General features: G+C 59.2%; 2 protein-coding genes across 4 annotated transcripts; both read left to right on the forward strand.

Moving 5' to 3' along the window:
- The first annotated feature begins 103 nt into the window (after positions 1–103).
- INHBE (inhibin subunit beta E) lies at positions 104–4,854 on the forward strand. 2 transcript variants are annotated; one of them, XM_035696377.2, is made up of 5 exons: positions 104–322; positions 988–1,217; positions 1,528–1,660; positions 2,435–2,525; positions 2,746–4,854. In XM_035696377.2, exons 2-5 carry the CDS (start codon positions 1,204–1,206, stop codon positions 3,501–3,503), a joined length of 996 nt encoding a protein of 331 aa, XP_035552270.1. In that variant the 5' UTR covers positions 104–322; positions 988–1,203; the 3' UTR covers positions 3,504–4,854. The 2 variants fall into 2 exon arrangements, with proteins under 2 accessions (XP_035552270.1, XP_025332656.1); XM_025476871.3 differs by lacking the exon at positions 1,528–1,660 and having other exon boundaries at positions 2,172–2,525.
- A 1,296-nt stretch (positions 4,855–6,150) lies between these two features.
- On the forward strand, positions 6,151–17,053 carry GLI1 (GLI family zinc finger 1). 2 transcript variants are annotated; one of them, XM_025476850.3, is made up of 12 exons: positions 6,151–6,509; positions 9,712–9,835; positions 10,069–10,161; positions 10,632–10,827; positions 11,094–11,238; positions 11,582–11,671; positions 11,762–11,899; positions 12,220–12,369; positions 12,977–13,141; positions 13,620–13,850; positions 14,439–14,706; positions 15,102–17,053. In XM_025476850.3, exons 2-12 carry the CDS (start codon positions 9,739–9,741, stop codon positions 16,844–16,846), a joined length of 3,318 nt encoding a protein of 1,105 aa, XP_025332635.1. In that variant the 5' UTR covers positions 6,151–6,509; positions 9,712–9,738; the 3' UTR covers positions 16,847–17,053. The 2 variants fall into 2 exon arrangements, with proteins under 2 accessions (XP_025332635.1, XP_048971681.1); XM_049115724.1 differs by lacking the exon at positions 9,712–9,835 and having other exon boundaries at positions 6,152–6,509.
- The last annotated feature ends 142 nt before the right edge of the window (positions 17,054–17,195 follow it).

Raw genomic sequence — 17,195 nt, forward strand, 5'->3', positions numbered from 1 at the left:
CTTACCCGCCCCCAAGCCTGTCCCTCCCCCCCAGCACCCAACCAGGTTGGTGGTAGGGCGGGCCTGTGAGGCAGATGGCTGGGGTATTTATAACCTGGGAGCACTTCTTGGGGAAAGTGACTAAGATGCTAAGAGCATATTTATAGCTGGGTTCTGACGTAAGTGTCAGTGGGGAGGTAGGGCCAGGCCAGGCACAGCAGCAAGAGGGTAGGAAGAGCTGAAAACTGGGGGCACCTGATAGAGGGTAGGGGAGAAGTGGGGTCAGCGACTCTTGCAGCCACTTTGTGCTGCTTCCCTGGACTCTTGTGTCTGGCGCCAACAGGTAAGCCCTCTGAGACTCCACCATGGGCAGAAACTTCTTTGCAGTTCGATGTCCCAGACTCCAGGGGTAGAGGGCGGTCATTCACCAGCCTCCACCAACAGAGAGGTGGCGGAGAGCTGGGGGAGAGAACTGGGCAGAGGGGCTTGAATGTTTCCCCCCCACCGGGGGAGAAATGTAGGGAGAACAGGAGGGTCTAAAACCTCCTTGTCCCCCCCCCCCCCGCCCCCACCGCCACCACACCGTTTCTGGGAAGGGCCTGACACCCATCACCAAGCTCCACTGCCACGTGTCAAAGTGACGAGGTCTGAAACCAAAGGTAGCAGCGGCGTGGGGCCTGACGACGGCTCTGCGCCCCGGTGCTGGCGGAGGGGGCGCACGGGGACTGGCGTCTGCTCCGCTGGGAGAGGCTGGGCCTGGGGACCGAGGGGCTGGCCGGCTGCGTCTCGGCTCCCGGCAGCTCGGCGGCAGCGCCCAGCGGCCCGACACCGCCACGTGGCGGACACCAGCGGTACTGAGGCCCCGCCCCGGGGCGCGCCCTTCCCGTCCCGCTCCCAGGTGCCCCATCTGCTGGGCTCTCGACAGCCCCCACTGGGCTAAGCGGGGTGGGGGGGGGGGAATAAAATGCAGGTGGGGCACAGTTCCAAATCACACGCCCTTCCTTCTAGCTTCTTGAAGAAACCCGGGGCATCCGGAGAGAGGCTAGCATGAAGTCTACCGTCGGAAGTGCAAGGAGGAGGGACCATGGCCCTCCCGTTAGCCAGTGAGGAGTGTGAAGAGGGCCAGATCGGAACTAAGGTCGCCCGCACTCGCGCTTGCTCTTCAAAGTTCTTAAACCTCCCATTTCCTGCCCCCTCTCACAGAGGCCTCGAACCACTTCTAGGATGCCCCGATTTAGGTAACTCTCACAGTCCTCTTACCTTAAAGAGACCCAGCCCAAATCCCATGCCCTACTGCCAGCCTTGATGGACTCTGCCCTGCTGTCAGATTGCATCACCACCACCCCTACCTCTTTGGGTTTCCCCAGACATGCATGTAACATGCACCCCACCCCCCCACCATGCTCCAGCCCTCCTCCACGTTGTGCTCCAGTCCAACTGGACTCTGGGCAGCCAGCACAGGCAGGGTCAGGAGGTGACTTCCGTGCCCCCTGGCACTGCCACCTTGGCCTGGGCAGGAGGACTCCATTCCTCTCCCCCCTGTCCTAGCCCTATTGCTAGGAATAGAGAGACCAGAGTTCTGCTTCTGGCCCAGAGACCCTGGGGAGATAACCAGTGGAACTCACAGCTGCCTCAGAAGCTGCTGCAGCAGAAGTGGCTGCGTAAGCTAGAAGGACTAGAGGTATGGGGGGAGATCGCCCTCCCCACCTTGCTCCTATGCGTCCCTCCCCCGAGCCCCAGACCTTGGGGACTGAGCATGTGAAATCATTCTCTTTCTTGCATCATGTGTGTCCACACTGTCCCCCCACCCCCATACCCCTACCTCAAACTCAGTGACCAGGGCCAGATGGTGAAACCCGAGGTGGGGGGGGCCTCCACCCCCTGCAGGGACCTGATGGGCAGCACAGGTGGCCAATCCAGGGGCTCAGAGGGTAGGTCTGCTAGCTGACCACTAAGTGAGGGTGCCCCAGCTTACGGCTCTAAAGAGGCCCCACTCAGGAGCCAGCCGTGAGCTGTGAGGGCCAAACTGGCAGATGCGCTATATGCAGCCACCCATAAGACCATCCACATGCAGCCTTCCTGAGTCCCAGGCACTAGAAGACAGGTGGCTCTACCCTTGGCCAAGGGTAGGTGTGGCACTGCTGTCTGCTGCTGCTGTGCCCTCATTGGCTTCCACGCAATCATATCAACAGAAGGAGCAACTGCCATCCGAGGCTCCTGACCCAACCCAGGGCCACTCTCCAGGAGCATGGGGCTCCCTGATGTCCAGCCCCAGCTGGTGCTGCTCTGGGCACTGGTGTGGGCACAGGGGGCAGGGTCTGGATGTCCCAGCTGCGGAGGCCCCACGCTGGCACCCCAAGCAGAACGAGCTCTGGTCCTGGAGCTAGCCAAGCAGCAGATCCTGGAGGGGCTGCACCTGACCAGTCGTCCCAGGATAACTCACCCTCCCCCCCAGGCAGCGCTGGCCAGAGCCCTCCGCAGACTACAGCCCCGAAGCATGCCTATAGCAGATGGAGACGAGGTCATCAGCTTTGCAACGGTGGCAGGTGGGTAAGGGAGAGGCGGGTGAGGGAGGCCTCCCCGACAGGAAAGGCAGGCGAGCAGGGTGTGGGAGGAGGAGAAGTTGGGGCAGGGACCGGCTGAGCAGGGCGGGGGACACCAGGCGGTCCCCGATTCTTGCAGACGAGCGAGTGGCGGGCTGGGCCTGCAGGGCCTGGAGCAGCGCCACGCCGCTCACGTGCTTGCCCCTTGCCGTCTCCCGGGCAGACTCCACCTCGGCCTGCAGCTCTGTGCTCACCTTCGACCTGTCCACGGCTCAGCCCCACCAGCTGTCCCGGGCTCGCCTCTGGCTGCACGCGCGGCCCGCGCCGCCCGGCTCGCTGTACCTGAGGGTCTTCGGGCGGCGCCCGGGCGGTGGGCAGCGGGGGGCGCGCACCCTCCTGGCCGAGCAGCACCTGCCGGCTGCGGGCTGGCACGCCCTCGCTCTGCCCTCTGGTGGCCTGAGGGCTGAGGAGTCCGCCGTCCTGCAACTCCAGCTGAAGTGCAGGCTCCTGCCAGGCAACCGCACCTCTGCCCAGCAGCTGGGGCGGCGGCTCCTGGACACGGCCGGGGACCGGCGGCCCTTCCTGCAGCTCCAGATCTGGCCCAGGGAGCCCGGAGCGGGCCGGGCCAGGAGGAGGACCCCCACCTGCGAGCCCGAGACCCCCTTGTGCTGCAGGCGAGACCACTATGTCGACTTCCAGGAGCTGGGATGGCGGGACTGGATCCTGCAGCCCGAGGGGTACCAGCTAAACTACTGCAGTGGACAGTGCCCCCCGCACCTGGCTGGCAGCCCCGGCATCGCCGCCTCCTTCCATTCGGCCGTCTTCAGCCTCCTCAAGGCCAACAACCCTTGGCCCTTGGGCACGTCCTGCTGTGTTCCTACGGCCCGGAGGCCTCTCTCTCTCCTCTACCTGGACCGTGATGGCAATGTGGTCAAGACAGATGTGCCAGACATGGTGGTGGAGGCCTGTGGCTGCAGCTAGCACGAGGACCTGGGCATTTGGAGTGAAAAGATCAGTTGGGGGTTCCCAGGCAAAGGGCATCTGTGGCGGGCCACATTGCATTCCTGACCCACACCCCTACCCAACGGCAGGGTGGCAGTGTGACCTGGGTGACCCAAATGGGCACTTGTTCATCCAGAATCTTGCCTGTTCCAGGCTGGCTGGTGTGTGGGGAGATGGGAAAAGTGTGTTCTCTGAAAGAGTCTGCCCAGGAAGCATGATTTCCTTCCCTAAGCCCTAAGGGAAGGTAGCAGAGGTGAGGGAGGGATGGAGGGAGGGCAGAAGGCAGAGAAAATTTACCTAGTCTCTCCCAAGAAGAGAAAGTCCTCGAGTAAGGGAAGCAGGCCTCGGACAGGGGAACCAGGCTGGCCAAGGGCAGAAGCAGCGGAAGAGCTTTAAGGGAGGGCCAAGAAGGAGATGGGCAGGGGGCTAAGAGGAGGTGTCTGGGAGGGCCCCAGAAATGGGAGCCAGGAGAGAGGAGTGCTGGGCCTAAGAAGTTTCCTGGTTTTCCCCAGTGGGGGACAGGACCCACCGAGGAGACAAATGTTTATACTTACCCAATAAAAATGAGGGGAAAAATCAATCAACAAATTTGAGTCATAAAGAGGGGCTGCGGTGATGACCCAGGGGGGTGGTTTTCAAGGTAAGGTCTGGGGACCCCTGGGAGGTCCCTGAGACCCTTTTCAGGAGTGTTCGCAAGTCAAAACTATTTTCATAATAATATTAAGATGCCTTTTTTATTTTCATTATCTCAAAAGTACACAGTGGAGTTTTCCAGAGGCTACGTGGCATGTGATTACATCATCTTTCTGACATCATTGTTAATGGGATGTGTGCTTGTGTATTCTTGTGTCACAAACTTTTTTCGGTTTTAATTTCTAATATAGTAAATTGATATGAAACACATAAACAAAAAATCAATAAATTTTAAGAGTGTAAAGGCAGGGTGCCTGGGTGGCTCAGTGGGTAGAGCAGATGACTCTTAACCTTAGGGTTGCGAGTCCAAGCCCCATGTTGGGCAGGGAGGCTACTTAAAAAAAAAAAAAAAAAAAGGAGTGTAAAGGGGTCTTAAAGTCAAAATTTTGGAGAATCACTAATCTGGAGACCTAGGTGAGGAGGAAAAAGTAGCGTGTTCTAAAAGAGCTTCTCTGTGGGCGCCTGGATGGCTCAGCGCTTGAGCATCTGCCTTCAGGTCAGGTCGTGATCCAAGGGGTCCCGGATCGAGTCCTGCATTGGGCTCCCCACATGGAGCCTGCTTCTCCCTCCACCTATGTGTGTGTGTGTGTGTCTCTCGTGAATAAATAAATAAAATCTTTTTTAAAAAAATAAATAAGATCTTTTTTAAAAATTTAAAAAAAAAGAGCTTCTCTGAAAGAAAGGGCAGACGGCTGAGGCAGGAGAATGTGTAGGGCTCCTTCTCCCGTTGACCGCTGGTCTTGCCTGACCTCTGGGTATAACTGGTGTCTAGGCCAAAGTCATATGGGGGAGGGACAGTGAAACAGGACTCTGTATCTGTTCCCCCACAATTACAACCTATATTTGCAGGGCCTCAGACCTCTTCCCACTTTCACCTTTTCCCCTTGACCCTCAGTCTTAATAGCTGACCTACTAACTCTCCAGGCCCAAGAAGGTGCTTCTTGGAAGCAGAGCTAAGATGTGGGAGGTCTATCTGAGGGGTGACAGGAAAGGAAAGGACTCCTTTTCCTCACCACGTTTTTTCCCCTTTCTCATAAAGAAAGGTCACAGAGACTAAAATAGCTGCCCCTTCCCCTGCATCCAGTCACTATGGCAACACAGATCCGAAGGGACAGGGCACTCCCCTCTCAGACGCTGCCGTTCCGCACTGGCAGCCTCTTCTAGGGTGCCCTTCTGTTTCTTTGGGCTGGTACACCCCTCCCTGGGCTCCTAACTGGGGTTTGGTGGGGGGACCTAGGAAGCCTCCTACTCCTGCAGCTCCCCCAGTCTTCTCCGCCTGCAGCCTGCGGGAGTGTGCCATGTGCCAGAGAGGCCAGCAGAGGGAGCAGACAGCCTGGAAGAGCAGAGAGCCGGCGGCCTCGAGGTGCGGAGGTGCCCGCAGTCTCCAGAACTTAGAGACGCAGGACACCGGGCGGGGGGGTGGGGGGTGGGGGGTGTCTCCGCGTTACAGCGCTTGAGTGCCTCCCCAGGGTTCCTTAGTGTGAACCGCACACTCTGCACCCGGAGCCTCAGCCGCTGCCCTCTCTTCGATGCCCTATAGACCCTTCACTTCTAAGCCAACTCTGTTCCAGTCCTGTTTGCACCAAACCCCAAATCTGTCCTAACCCCTTCATGTTCCCCTGAAAGAGGGAGGTCAACAGATAACCTGCAGGATGACGCAATACTCGCAGCACCAACCAAAGTCGGCGGCGCTACCCTCCAATATTATCTTTCTTGGATGAACTTTTTCATCGCCCCCCACCTCCCAATGTATTTGTTAGTTTTTTTCTGACTGTGGTTGGGGTGGGGGTGCCGCTCCGTGGGCAGCCGATCCCAGGATCCATGCCGGGATTTATTGCCCACCAGCAGCAGCGTGTTCAGCGGGGGGGGGGGGGGGGGAGGCAGTATAGGGTCCCTCCAGGGAGGGGGAGGATCCTGGGGGTCCTGGGGGTGCAATAAGCCCGGCACCCCCTCTCTAGCTTTTGCTACCCCGCCTCATTCTCCAGAGCGGCAAGAGGGAGGGAAGTGGAAGGGAGGTGAGAGGCGAGCGGGAAGAGCGGCGGCGCGCCAGCTGCCTGAGCGAGAAAAAGTTTCTGCAAAAGGGAAAAAAAAGTTTGCGCTTCTCGCGGGTGGTCCCGGCTCGCGGCCCGGCGGGCTGGGCCGGCGGGAGGGCTGGCGGCCAGGTTAGGAGGGGGTGGGGGTGGCATGAGGCTGCGCTGCCGTGGCCCTGTGCGCCCCCCCTCCCCACCGCACACCCCCCAGCCCACACTCCAGCCCTGGACCGCGCATCCCGAGCCCGGCGCCCAGAAGGAGGTGAGAAGGGGGGCGGGCGGGGGACCACCTGGGAACCGTAGGGGAGGGGGCGAGGGGATGCCCTGCTCGCGACGGGCTCTGGCCAGCCCAGAGGGAGACCCGGGGCACCCAGGCACAAAGGGGGTGGGAGAGCCCGGGCCGAGATCTAGAAAGTTTGAAGGACTTTTTTCATTTGTATCTCCCTTTCTCTGTATCTTTTTTCTTCTCCTCCTTCTCCTCCTTCTCCTTCTCCTTCTCCTTCCTCTGACAGCCTCTGTGTCTCTGTCCCAGGCACCCGGGGATCTCTTTGTCTGTCTCCGCCTCTCCTATGTATTAGGGACAGGTTACTTCCAGGAGGTTGGCATGAAGAGGCAGGAGGGACGGCTAGCTGGAGGTCTGCGTGGTAGGGACGGAAGTCCAGGTGTGTCGGGGCCGCAGGAGACGTCAGGGTTTCTGAAAGGAGGGAACAGCCACGGAGAGAGCCCTGGGTGGGGTGGAGACGGGTGTGTGCAAGGGGACAAACCAGTGGGGGATGGCTCGGCTTGAACCCCTGACCTGTCTTATGACAGATGCGTTTGCTGGTGCATGTGTTCTCGGGAACGGAGCGTCTTCTGGATTAGGAAGGGGGCTGGAGGGGCCGGCGTCTTGTTTAGGCCCTAGAAGGCTCCTCAAGGAATTAGGACTCCTGAGTCCCCAGAGCCGTGGTCAGGGTGCCGAGGCGGAGCTGAGGAGACCCTGGCTTGACCCTCTGACCTCAGGACCACCGGGACAGCTGGGCCAGCCGCAGGGAGACCCCTACTGGGACTGGGCGGGACCACTGGCCACTGCCTGCCTAAGTATCCCGGTTGGACCCCCCTCCCCAACGGGAGCTGGGGGCCGAGGCCCCTCCTCTGCCTCAGACCACCCTGCCTGCCCTTGCTCCCCGCTCTGAAGCCTCTTTCAGGCCCGGTGACCCCGAAACAATCCGCCCTGGGCCGCTGGCTTTGGGGACAGGATTAGGAAAGGGGATCCCATAGTGACTAGGGACTTAAGGTTTTGGGGGCTGGAGAACTGGGGGTCTTCATAGGATAGATCTTCACTGTCCAGTGGGAGGGGAAGGCGGGGCGATTTCCCCGGGGAGTTGTAAGGGCCGGAATTAGGGTGGTTTTCCCTATGGGGGCGGGGTCCAGAGACACCCCCCCAGTTATCTCCCCGGCATCCCTAGCCAGGCAGTACAGACCCCGCCCTTGACGTCACTAAGGGGTTCCCGGGGGTCTGGAGGGGTTAACCCTTGGGAAGCCGGCTGCGAAAATCAAAACCCAAGGTGTCCTGACCCCTCCCTCCTCCCATACACACCTTGTTTTATTTACCCAGGCACCTTCTTTCCCTATAGTTTCTGGATTCTTCTTTCCTTTCCACCCAGCCACGGGGACCCCCCCCCCTCCAACAGTGCCCGCCGCCCCCCGGGCGCCGCTGCCAGCTTTCTGGCCGCACAGAGGGGAGGAGGGAAGAATGCGTCCCGCCCCCCGCCCCCCCGCCCCCTCCGCCGCGGCTCGCTCCACTGGGCTCCCGGGCGGGCGGGGGAAGCGGAGCCGTCTGCAGCCAGAGCCTGCGGCGGCGACTTGGGTGGGCCGAGGAGGCACGGGGGCGGGGAAGGCGGGACCCGGAGGAGGGGGCGGGGCCTACTCCTGGGAGTTGGGGAGCGGGGGTGCGAGGGGGCCTCCGGAAAGTAGGGAGACGCCGAGGGTGATTCAGGGCTCCATCAGGGCGACCCTCAGCCCCCTGCCCCGGCCTGCGCTCTCATCCACACCCCAGCAAAAGACGTAACTGAAGCTGGAAACGTTGGCGAAATTTTCCTGTCGCCAGGGCGAAGGGGAGACGTGGGTGGGCTGTGGCACGCGTGGGCGAGCGGGGATGTCGCCCCGTTTAGTCGCGGCCCCTCGGCGGCGGGCAGTGGCGCGGGAAGATGCCCGAGTAGGCACGTTTGGGGGAGTCTCCTTAGTATTGGGGGGTCGTCTGCGGGCCCCGCCTCCTTCCCCCGGTGAGTCATAGAGGAAGGAGGCGGGAGAAGTGTCCCCCTATCCAGCTGCCAGCCAGCTGTGCCCCCCCCTCCCACACACACAAAGTGCCAAGGTCGAGTTGGGAGGTCTTGGATGCGGGGCCCGGCCCTGCGCTGGGAAAGGAGGAGTTAGGAAGGGTACGGTCCCGGCTGCGGGGCTCGGGCTGCGTCGTGGGGTCCGGGTTCCGCTCCCCATCTCACCCCTCCCTTACCCTAAATCCCAGCATCCCGGGATCACCCACCGCGCCGGCCGGCCCGCTCCCGAGCGCTCTCCACCCTACCCCGCCCCACCCCACCCTCGGCCCCGGGAGGCGGGAAAACCCGGGCTGGAGCCGAAGCCGGAGTTTGAGGAGGGAAGCGCCGGCCCAACCCTCTCCTCCCGCAGCTCTTCTCCCCTGGATGGTGCCTGTGCCTTCCCTTCTCCCAGGGCCTTTCTCTTTCTGGCCCTTTCCTGCTCCCCCCCAAACAGAGCAAGTTAGGGGGGCGCCCGAATTCATTCTGCCCCAGGACAACACCAGTTTCCATTCTTTGTACCCAACAGACCCCGGAGGCTCCCCTCAGAAACCTTAGCCCCTTCTCTACAGTTTTCTGCCTTAAAGAGAGAAGGGCCGCTCCTCCGTGCTCCCTCCCGGCCCACCGGCCTCCCGGCGCGGCCCGAGGCGAGAGCTCCCTCTGCTGGGTGCCGCCGAGATTGGAGACGGGCGCTCCGGGGCAGGAACGGAGGACGGCAAAGGGGTTCCCCAGGGGTTCCCCATCCCACCCCTCAAGGCCGGCCCCGGGTCAGAGCCAGAAGATGTGGAGGGAGGGCCCAGGCATAAAATCACCTGAGGCTCATACAGGCTCATTAGGTTCATAACCCTCCCCCTTGCGCGCGCGCGCGCGCGCGCGCGCGCGCACACACACACACACACACACACACACACACACGCGCGCCGCGCACACGTGCACTTAGACCACTCAGGCAAAGATGGCACTCCGTTCCCACAAGGATCCCCAGGACTGCCTCTGCTTCTTTGGGGCTCTTTTCCTCCCCCTGCCCCTGGCTGAGGGATGCTCATTTCACATTGATTCTCCATGGCAGGTGTCTTAGAGGGACCCTGCCCAGGGTTCTAGATCTTAGTTATCTGACCTTCCTTATCTCCCTCCTGCCTCTGTAACTTGCAGATCTCCCTTCCCTTCCTACAGTGTCCCCACACTCTCCTCTGAGACACCATGTTCAACTCGATGACCCCACCGCCAGTCAGTAGCTATGGAGAGCCCTGCTGTCTCCGGCCCCTCCCCAGTCAGGCCCCCAGCATGGGGACAGAAGGTCAGTGCAAATACCAACCTCCAGGTCCTGAGGACTGGCAGCGGCTCTCTCAACCAGCCCCAGGCATCCCTCTTCCATCTCCCACCCCACACAGGCTTCTAATCCACAAGAAGACTCAAGCCTCCATGTCATACAGGCTTGGGATAGAGGATGGAGTCTCTTCTGGGGTGTGAAGGTGAGGCCTTGTGTGTCCCCCATTCCCATTCCCCATGCTGGCTGTCTCTCTTTTCTAGGACTGCCTGGTCTGCCCTTCTGCCACCAGGCCAACCTCATGTCCGGCCCCCACAGTTATGGGCCAGCCAGAGAGACCACCAGCTGCACTGAGGGTGAGGCTTCAACATCTCCTCCCTTTCTGCCCCTCTGGTGCTTGCTTTTATTTTTTAATTTTTTATTATTTTTAAAGATTTTATTTACTTATTCATGAGAGACAGAGAGAGAGAAAGAGAGAGGCAGAGACACAGGCAGAGGGAGAAGCAGGCTCCTTGCAGGGACCGGGATCCAGTCCCCAGGACCAGGCCTAAGGCAGGGGCTCAACCGCTGAGCCACCCAGGCATCCCTTGGCACTTGCTTTTAAAGAGAAAGTGGGTGGGACAAGGGGTGGGGGATCTAACTTGGAGGAGGAAATGCTTGGAGATTGGAGCAAGGGGTCTGGGCATGATGCGGAGGTCACAGATGGGGTCAGTAGGGCAAAACAGAGTCACGTGTCATGTTTTTTGTTGAGAGTCAAGACCCATGGGTTGAGTGCGTGAAGACATGCCCCATTTACCACAGCTGTCTCCCCTGTTTCCTGCTCCAGCCCCACTCTTTCCTCCTCCCCGAAGTGCAGTCAAGTTGACCAAGAAGCGGGCACTCTCCATCTCACCTCTGTCAGACGCCAGCCTGGACCTGCAGACAGTTATCCGCACCTCACCCAGCTCCCTTGTGGCCTTCATCAACTCACGCTGTGCATCTCCCGGGGGCTCCTACGGTCACCTCTCCATCGGCACCATGAGGTGCAGAGAGCCTTGGGCTAAGAGGCCCCTAAAGACCCTACCAAACCCCGTTAAAAGCCTCAAGCCCTCCAAAGCACCTGGCCCTATTTGAATCCTTATCGTTTCAAAGGTGTTGAAGCCCTCCTCAGTGCTTCCCCGAGACTGCCTCAGCCACTTCCCATACGTCTTTCAGACACACTCCAAAATAGCCCAAGAACTCCTGAAACTTTCTGAGATGATGGTCCTAAGTAACTGCCTCTCCTCCTCCTCCTCCTCCTCCTCCTCAGCCCATCTCTGGGATTCCCACCCCAGATGAATCACCAAAAAGGGACCTCGCCTTCCTTCGGGGTCCAGCCCTGTGGTCCCCATGACCCTTCTCAGGGTGGGATGATGCCGCATCCTCAGTCCCGGGGACCCCTCCCGACTTGCCAGGTGAGAGTCCTCATACTGCTCCCCAATTTCCCTCAGCTCAGGGTGGGTGGGCGGCGGGCCTTATGGGAAGGGGTGAAGGAAGGACAGGGCAGATAAAAGTTTTCAGTAGCACAAAAATAAAGGGGTATGGTTGCTGGGGTTCACTCCTTGGGGCTGAATCAGACTCTCCAGATGAGATCCCACCTTTTGCCCATCCCGGTGCTGTCTGAGGAGGAAGTCTCTTCCAAACCCAAGGGTTCCAGCTGCTTGGGTGGGGGCACTCAGGGCAGGAAGACCTGGCTGGGCTCCCTCTTCCTTCTGCTCACTTCTACCTTCATCACCCTCACCTCTTCCCCTGGGGAAGCTAAAGTCTGAGCTGGACCTGCTGGTTAGCAAGTGCCCAGAGGAGCCCTTGGAGGGTGATATGTCCAGCCCCAACTCCACAGGCACACAGGTAAGTGAGGGGAGGGTGACTTTAACTCTGAAACCTGAGCTAAACCGAAGCTGTCACCCAAGTGACCTAGGATTGCCTCTTCTGCCCTAGGATCCCCTGCTGGGGATGCTGGATGGGCGGGAGGACCTGGAGAGAGAGGGGAAGCCTGAGCCTGAATCTGCCTATGAGACGGTCTGCCGCTGGGCCGGCTGTAGCCAGGAATTTGACTCCCAGGAGCAGCTGGTGCACGTGAGCCCCAGGGGGTAACAGGAATGCTGGCTGGATCTTGTAGGACATTCTGGTGGGACACTGTGGGGTTAGGCTGAGGGCCGGAGTTCCAAGGGTACTGAGGCCAGAGGTTGAGTGGCCAGTCAGGTAGGCAGAAACTCAGGAGCTGCAGCTTTGTTTTAGAAACCTGGAAGGACCGGAATGTTCTTTCTGCCGCTTCTTCCCCCATGAGGGGGAGCCTTGCAGGCATAAGGCGGGCTGGGGAGGTCAAGGGGTCAAGGTGTCTTTTGGGCCTTGGGGGCAGAAGGGAGCCTCAGAGAGCCTCTGTATCTCCTCCTCAGCACATCAACAGTGAGCACATCCATGGGGAGCGGAAGGAGTTCGTGTGTCACTGGGGGGGCTGCTCCAGGGAGCTGAGGCCTTTCAAGGCTCAGTACATGCTGGTGGTGCACATGCGCAGGCATACGGGCGAGAAGCCGCACAAGTGTACGGTGAGGCACCCCCTTCCCAAGCTCGGGCTCCCTCCCTACACTGGTGCTCCCCACCCAGGCAGAGCTCCTAGGACTCCTGGATCTTAGGAACTCTTGCCTCAGGGAACCAATATTCAGATTTGTATTTTTTGACTGTGTTTGTAGAAAGATGAACATGTGGATACTGGGTATGAGAACACTCTCTTAGACCTAAACGCTCTTCTTCCCTTGCTTTTAAAAGAAATTAAAACACTTTTGTGGGCCCCCTGAAGTGCTCTGGGCCCTAGGCACTGTGTCTGCTCCTCTGCCTAATGGAGAGAGGCTCAGTGTCCCAGAATGACCCCATCCAAAGAAAGCGTAAGGTTCTCCAGCAGGGAGATGTGCTCTGCCTTGACCCCAGCTGCTCACTGCCATCCCCACGTCCCCGCAGCCCCGGATGGATGCCAGGATGGATGCCACGGGGCTTCTTGTTTCCCTAGCTCCCCCTGCCCTCCTCCCTGGATTCTGGGGAATCGCTCTCTCTCCTTGAGTCATAGCCCCTGATGGATGTCCCTTCTGAAATTTATGGTTCTTCTAATCTCCACATCCTTCTGTCTGAGAGCTCTCTTTTGACCCCGACATTCTCTAGTTTGAGGGGTGCCGGAAGTCATACTCACGCCTCGAAAATCTGAAGACACACCTACGGTCACACACGGGTGAGAAGCCATACATGTGTGAGCACGAGGGCTGCAGTAAAGCCTTCAGCAATGCCAGTGACCGAGCCAAGCACCAGAATCGGACCCACTCCAATGAGGTGAATGCCCCACCTAAGAGACCCTCCCCACTTGAGAAGCCAGCTCCTGGGGAGGTTCCCTCATAAGAAATCCCTTAGCTCAGCACCCACTCCAGAGGTGAGTTCCCCCCACAGCCTAATTCACCCAGATATGGTCTTTTCTGAAACCAAAAATTTCTACTTACCACCCCACTCCACCCCTACCTCTAACCAGCCAAAGGGCCAACCTAAATAGACCCATTCCACCTGGAGAAGACCCTGGTCTCTTCAGCTCCTGACTTCATGAGGCCCCCCAGACCTGGCCTGTCGGTTTTCCTAATCTTTCCCTTGATCCTCTCATTTTTTGCTCTGAGGATCCCACTCTCTCCTTAATTCCTTGGGTGCTGTGCATTCCTCCCTGACCCCCTCTCCCCCAGCTGACGGCATCCCTTCTTCCCATTCCTCTGGCACACTCCTGCTCTGATTCCTTTGCCTGCTCTCTTCCCTGTCCACTCAACAGAAGCCATATGTGTGTAAGCTCCCTGGCTGCACCAAACGCTACACGGATCCCAGCTCCCTCCGGAAACATGTCAAGACAGTACATGGTCCCGATGCCCATGTGACCAAGCGGCACCGAGGAGATGGCCCCCTGCCCAGGGCACCATCCCTTTCCACTGTGGAGCCCAAGAGGGAGCGGGATGGAGGCCCCACCAGGGAAGAGAGCAGACTGACGGTGCCGGAGGGGGCCATGGTGAGCTGGCCTCTGTGCCCACGTCCTTCCAGTCCCCTCCCAACTCTTCTGTGTCCCCCTCATAAAGCACTCTCTTGTGGACGGTGCTCCAGTCTCTTATCCCAGTGGTGGTCCTTGGGTTACCCCAAATCAAAAGATTTTAGTATAATTAATTATTTAATTGGCTCAACAAACTCTTACATGGGATTTAGTAAATTATTCTAATTTATGTATCATTTACACGTACAATCCACACGTAATATGACTGTAATTTCACAAAGTCCTCACAGCAACTTCACGAAAAGGAAACTTACTCTCCACATTTTCCGATGACGAAACTCAGGCATAGAGACAAATTATCCAAGGTCACAGAACGAAGTGCGGATTTGAGCCTTGAGCCGAGGCAGTCTGTGCTCCAGCCTAGGCTCTTATGGACTCCTCTCCAGTTTGCCCGAAGCCCTCATCTGCTCGGCCCTCCCTGTGCCTGCCAGCTTGCCCTCAGTCCCAGCAGTCACTGGGGCACAGGCTTTGGCCACTCACCACGTTCAGGGAACTGTGGCCGGGTGGGGGGATTGTAGGGGCCGCCCTCAGCCCTCATTTCCCCCACAGAAGCCACAGCCCAGCCCTGGGGCCCAGTCGTCCTGCAGCAGTGACCACTCCCCAGCAGGCAGTGCAGCCAATACAGATAGTGGTGTGGAAATGACTGGAAATGCAGGGGGCAGCACCGAGGACCTGTCCAGCCTGGATGAGGGGCCTTGCGTGGCTGGCACCAGTCTGTCCACTCTTCGCCGCCTTGAGAACCTCAGACTGGACCAGCTGCATCAACTTCGGCCGATAGGGCCCCGGGGCCCCAAACTCCCCAGCCTGACTCACACTGGTAAGACCTCGGTGTAGGGGTAGTTGCTGGGCTGAGATCTGGACCTTCTCTGAGGTTGGAAGGAGGACTTCACTCCTCAGGGCTGCCTTGTAGCACCTTTGTACAATTAGAAAAAGGTCCCCCTTCCTCAGAAAGACACTTTCCTTCCATCTATCAGGTGATCACGATATACAAAGTATAATGGGAACGCCGTTCCCTAGGGCTGTGTAGTGTACAACCTAAGCAACCGTTCGCGGTGGTTCTGCAACATAGAAAGGGCATGGAAGGAGACGGAACTGGGTGGTCAGAGTTAAGGAGCCTGTCCCTGGGATCCGAGGCCGAGGCCATCCCGTGGGGGAGGCAGGGTGAGGTTCAGAGGGCTCCCTGACCACCCTGCCTTTTCTCCTCCCTTGTAGGCACCCCTGTGTCCCGCCGACTGGGCCCCCCCGTTTCTCTTGACCGCCGCAGCAGCAGCTCCAGTAGCGTCAGCTCAGCCTATACCGTCAGCCGCCGCTCCTCCCTGGCTTCCCCTTACCCCCCTGGATCCCCACCAGAGAACGGGGCATCCTCTCTGCCCGGCCTCGCGCCTGCCCAGCACTACCTGCTCCGGGCAAGATATGCTTCCGCCAGGGGAGGTGGGACCCCACCCACGGCAGCACCCAGCCTGGATCGGATGGGGAGTCTCCCAGCACCTCCCTGGAGAAGCCGGGCTGAGTATCCAGGATACAACCCCAATGCAGGGGTCACCCGGAGGGCCAGTGACCCGGCCCGGGCTGTTGACCGCCCTGCCCCAGCCAGAGTCCAGCGGTTCAAGAGCTTGGGTTGTGTCCACACACCTCCCACCGTGGCAGGAGGAGGACGGAACTTCGATCCCCAACTCGCAACCGGTGTGTACTCACCACAGCCCCCCAGCATCACTGAGAATGTCGCCATGGATACCAGAGGGCTACGGGAGGAGCCAGAAGGTGGGACCTCCATGATAGGCAGTGGTCTGAATCCCTATATGGACTTCCCACCTGCTGATACTTTGGGATATGGGGGACCTGAGGGGGCAGCAGCTGAACCTTATGGAGCTAGGGGTCCAGGCTCCCTACCTCTTGGGCCTGGCCCACCCACCAACTATGGGCCAAACCCCTGTCCCCAGCAGGTCTCCTATCCTGAACCACCCTCTGAACCATGGGGTGAGTTCCCTTCCCACTCCGGGCTATACCCAGGCCCCAAGGCTCCAGCTGGAGTCTACAGCCAGTGTCCTCGTCTTGAACATTATGGACAAGTGCAGGTCAAGCCGGAACAAGGGTGTCCAGTGGGTTCTGATTCCACAGGACTGGCACCCTGCCTCAATGCTCACCCCAGTGATGGGCCTCCTCACCCACAGCCTCTGTTCTCCCACTACCCCCAGCCTCCTCCTCCCCAGTATCCCCAGTCAGGTGCCTATACCCAGCCACCCCCTGATTATCTTCCCTCAGAACCCAGGCCTGCCCTGGATTTTGATTCCACCAGTCACTCCACCGGACAACTCAAGGCTCAGCTGGTGTGTAATTATGTTCAGTCTCAACAGGAACTGCTCTGGGATGGTGGGGGCAGGGGAGATCCCCCAGTGCAGGAAACTCTCTACCAGAGTCCCAAGTTTTTAGGGGGTTCCCAGGTTAGCTCAAGCCCTGCCAAGGGCCCAGTGGCCACATATGGGCCTGGCTTTGCACCTAACCTGCCCAATCACAAGTCAGGCTCCTATCCTGCCCCTCCACCGTGCCATGAAAATTTTACAGTGGGGGCCAACAAGACTTCCCATAGAGCAGCAGCACCACCCCGACTTCTGCCCCCACTGCCCACTTGCTATGGGACCCTCAAGGCAGGAGGCACCAACCCCAGTTGTGGTCATCCTGAGGTGGGCAGGCTGGGAGGGGGTCCTGCCTTGTACGCTCCTCCCGAAGGGCAGGTGTGCAACCCTCTGGACTCTCTTGACCTTGACAACACTCAGCTGGACTTTGTGGCTATTCTGGATGAGGCCCAGGGGCTGAGTCCTCCTCCTTCCCATGATCAGGGGGACAGCTCTGAACACACCCCACCTCCCTCTGGGCCCCCCAACATGGCTGTGGGCAACATGAGTATCTTACTGGGATCCCTGCCTGGGGAGACACAATTCCTCAACTCCAGCGCCTAAAGAGAGGAATCCCAGCAATCACAGATCCATTGCCTAAGGGGTTTCCATCCCCACAGAGAAGGAAAGGAGGAGGAGCCATAGCTCCCTGGGATGCCCCAGGGATGGGAGGTATGGGTTGGGGCTGTATACTCTGGTCTGTATATGTTTGGGGGAGGAATTTGACAATGACACTGTTTCTGGATAATAAAGGAACTGCATCAGAAAGTGCCCTCCTTTACCTGTTACTATCTTGGGGGAGGAATGATGACAAGCAACAGAAGAGAAGTAGGGGTTAATCTACTCACTTCCCTTTTAGGGAGGCTCCCCCACCCTATCCCAACCCCTCAAGTCAGACTCACAAAGACAGTCC

The sequence above is a fragment of the Canis lupus genome, chromosome 10 (assembly GCF_003254725.2).
Source record: "Canis lupus dingo isolate Sandy chromosome 10, ASM325472v2, whole genome shotgun sequence".
Classification (NCBI taxonomy): domain Eukaryota; kingdom Metazoa; phylum Chordata; class Mammalia; order Carnivora; family Canidae; genus Canis; species Canis lupus.

Bases quoted from the DNA above. Each gene is read 5' to 3' on its own strand.
- INHBE (XM_025476871.3), top strand. From the start codon at position 2,228: ATGGGGCTCCCTGATGTCCAGCCCCAGCTGGTGCTGCTCTGGGCACTG. The intron at 2,526-2,745 runs GTGGGTAAGGGA...TCTCCCGGGCAG, and splicing joins CAGCTTTGCAACGGTGGCAG to ACTCCACCTCGGCCTGCAGC.
- GLI1 (XM_025476850.3), top strand. From the start codon at position 9,739: ATGTTCAACTCGATGACCCCACCGCCAGTCAGTAGCTATGGAGAGCCC. The intron at 10,828-11,093 runs GTGCAGAGAGCC...CCTCCTCCTCAG, and splicing joins CTCTCCATCGGCACCATGAG to CCCATCTCTGGGATTCCCAC. The intron at 11,900-12,219 runs GTGAGCCCCAGG...TCTCCTCCTCAG, and splicing joins CCCAGGAGCAGCTGGTGCAC to CACATCAACAGTGAGCACAT.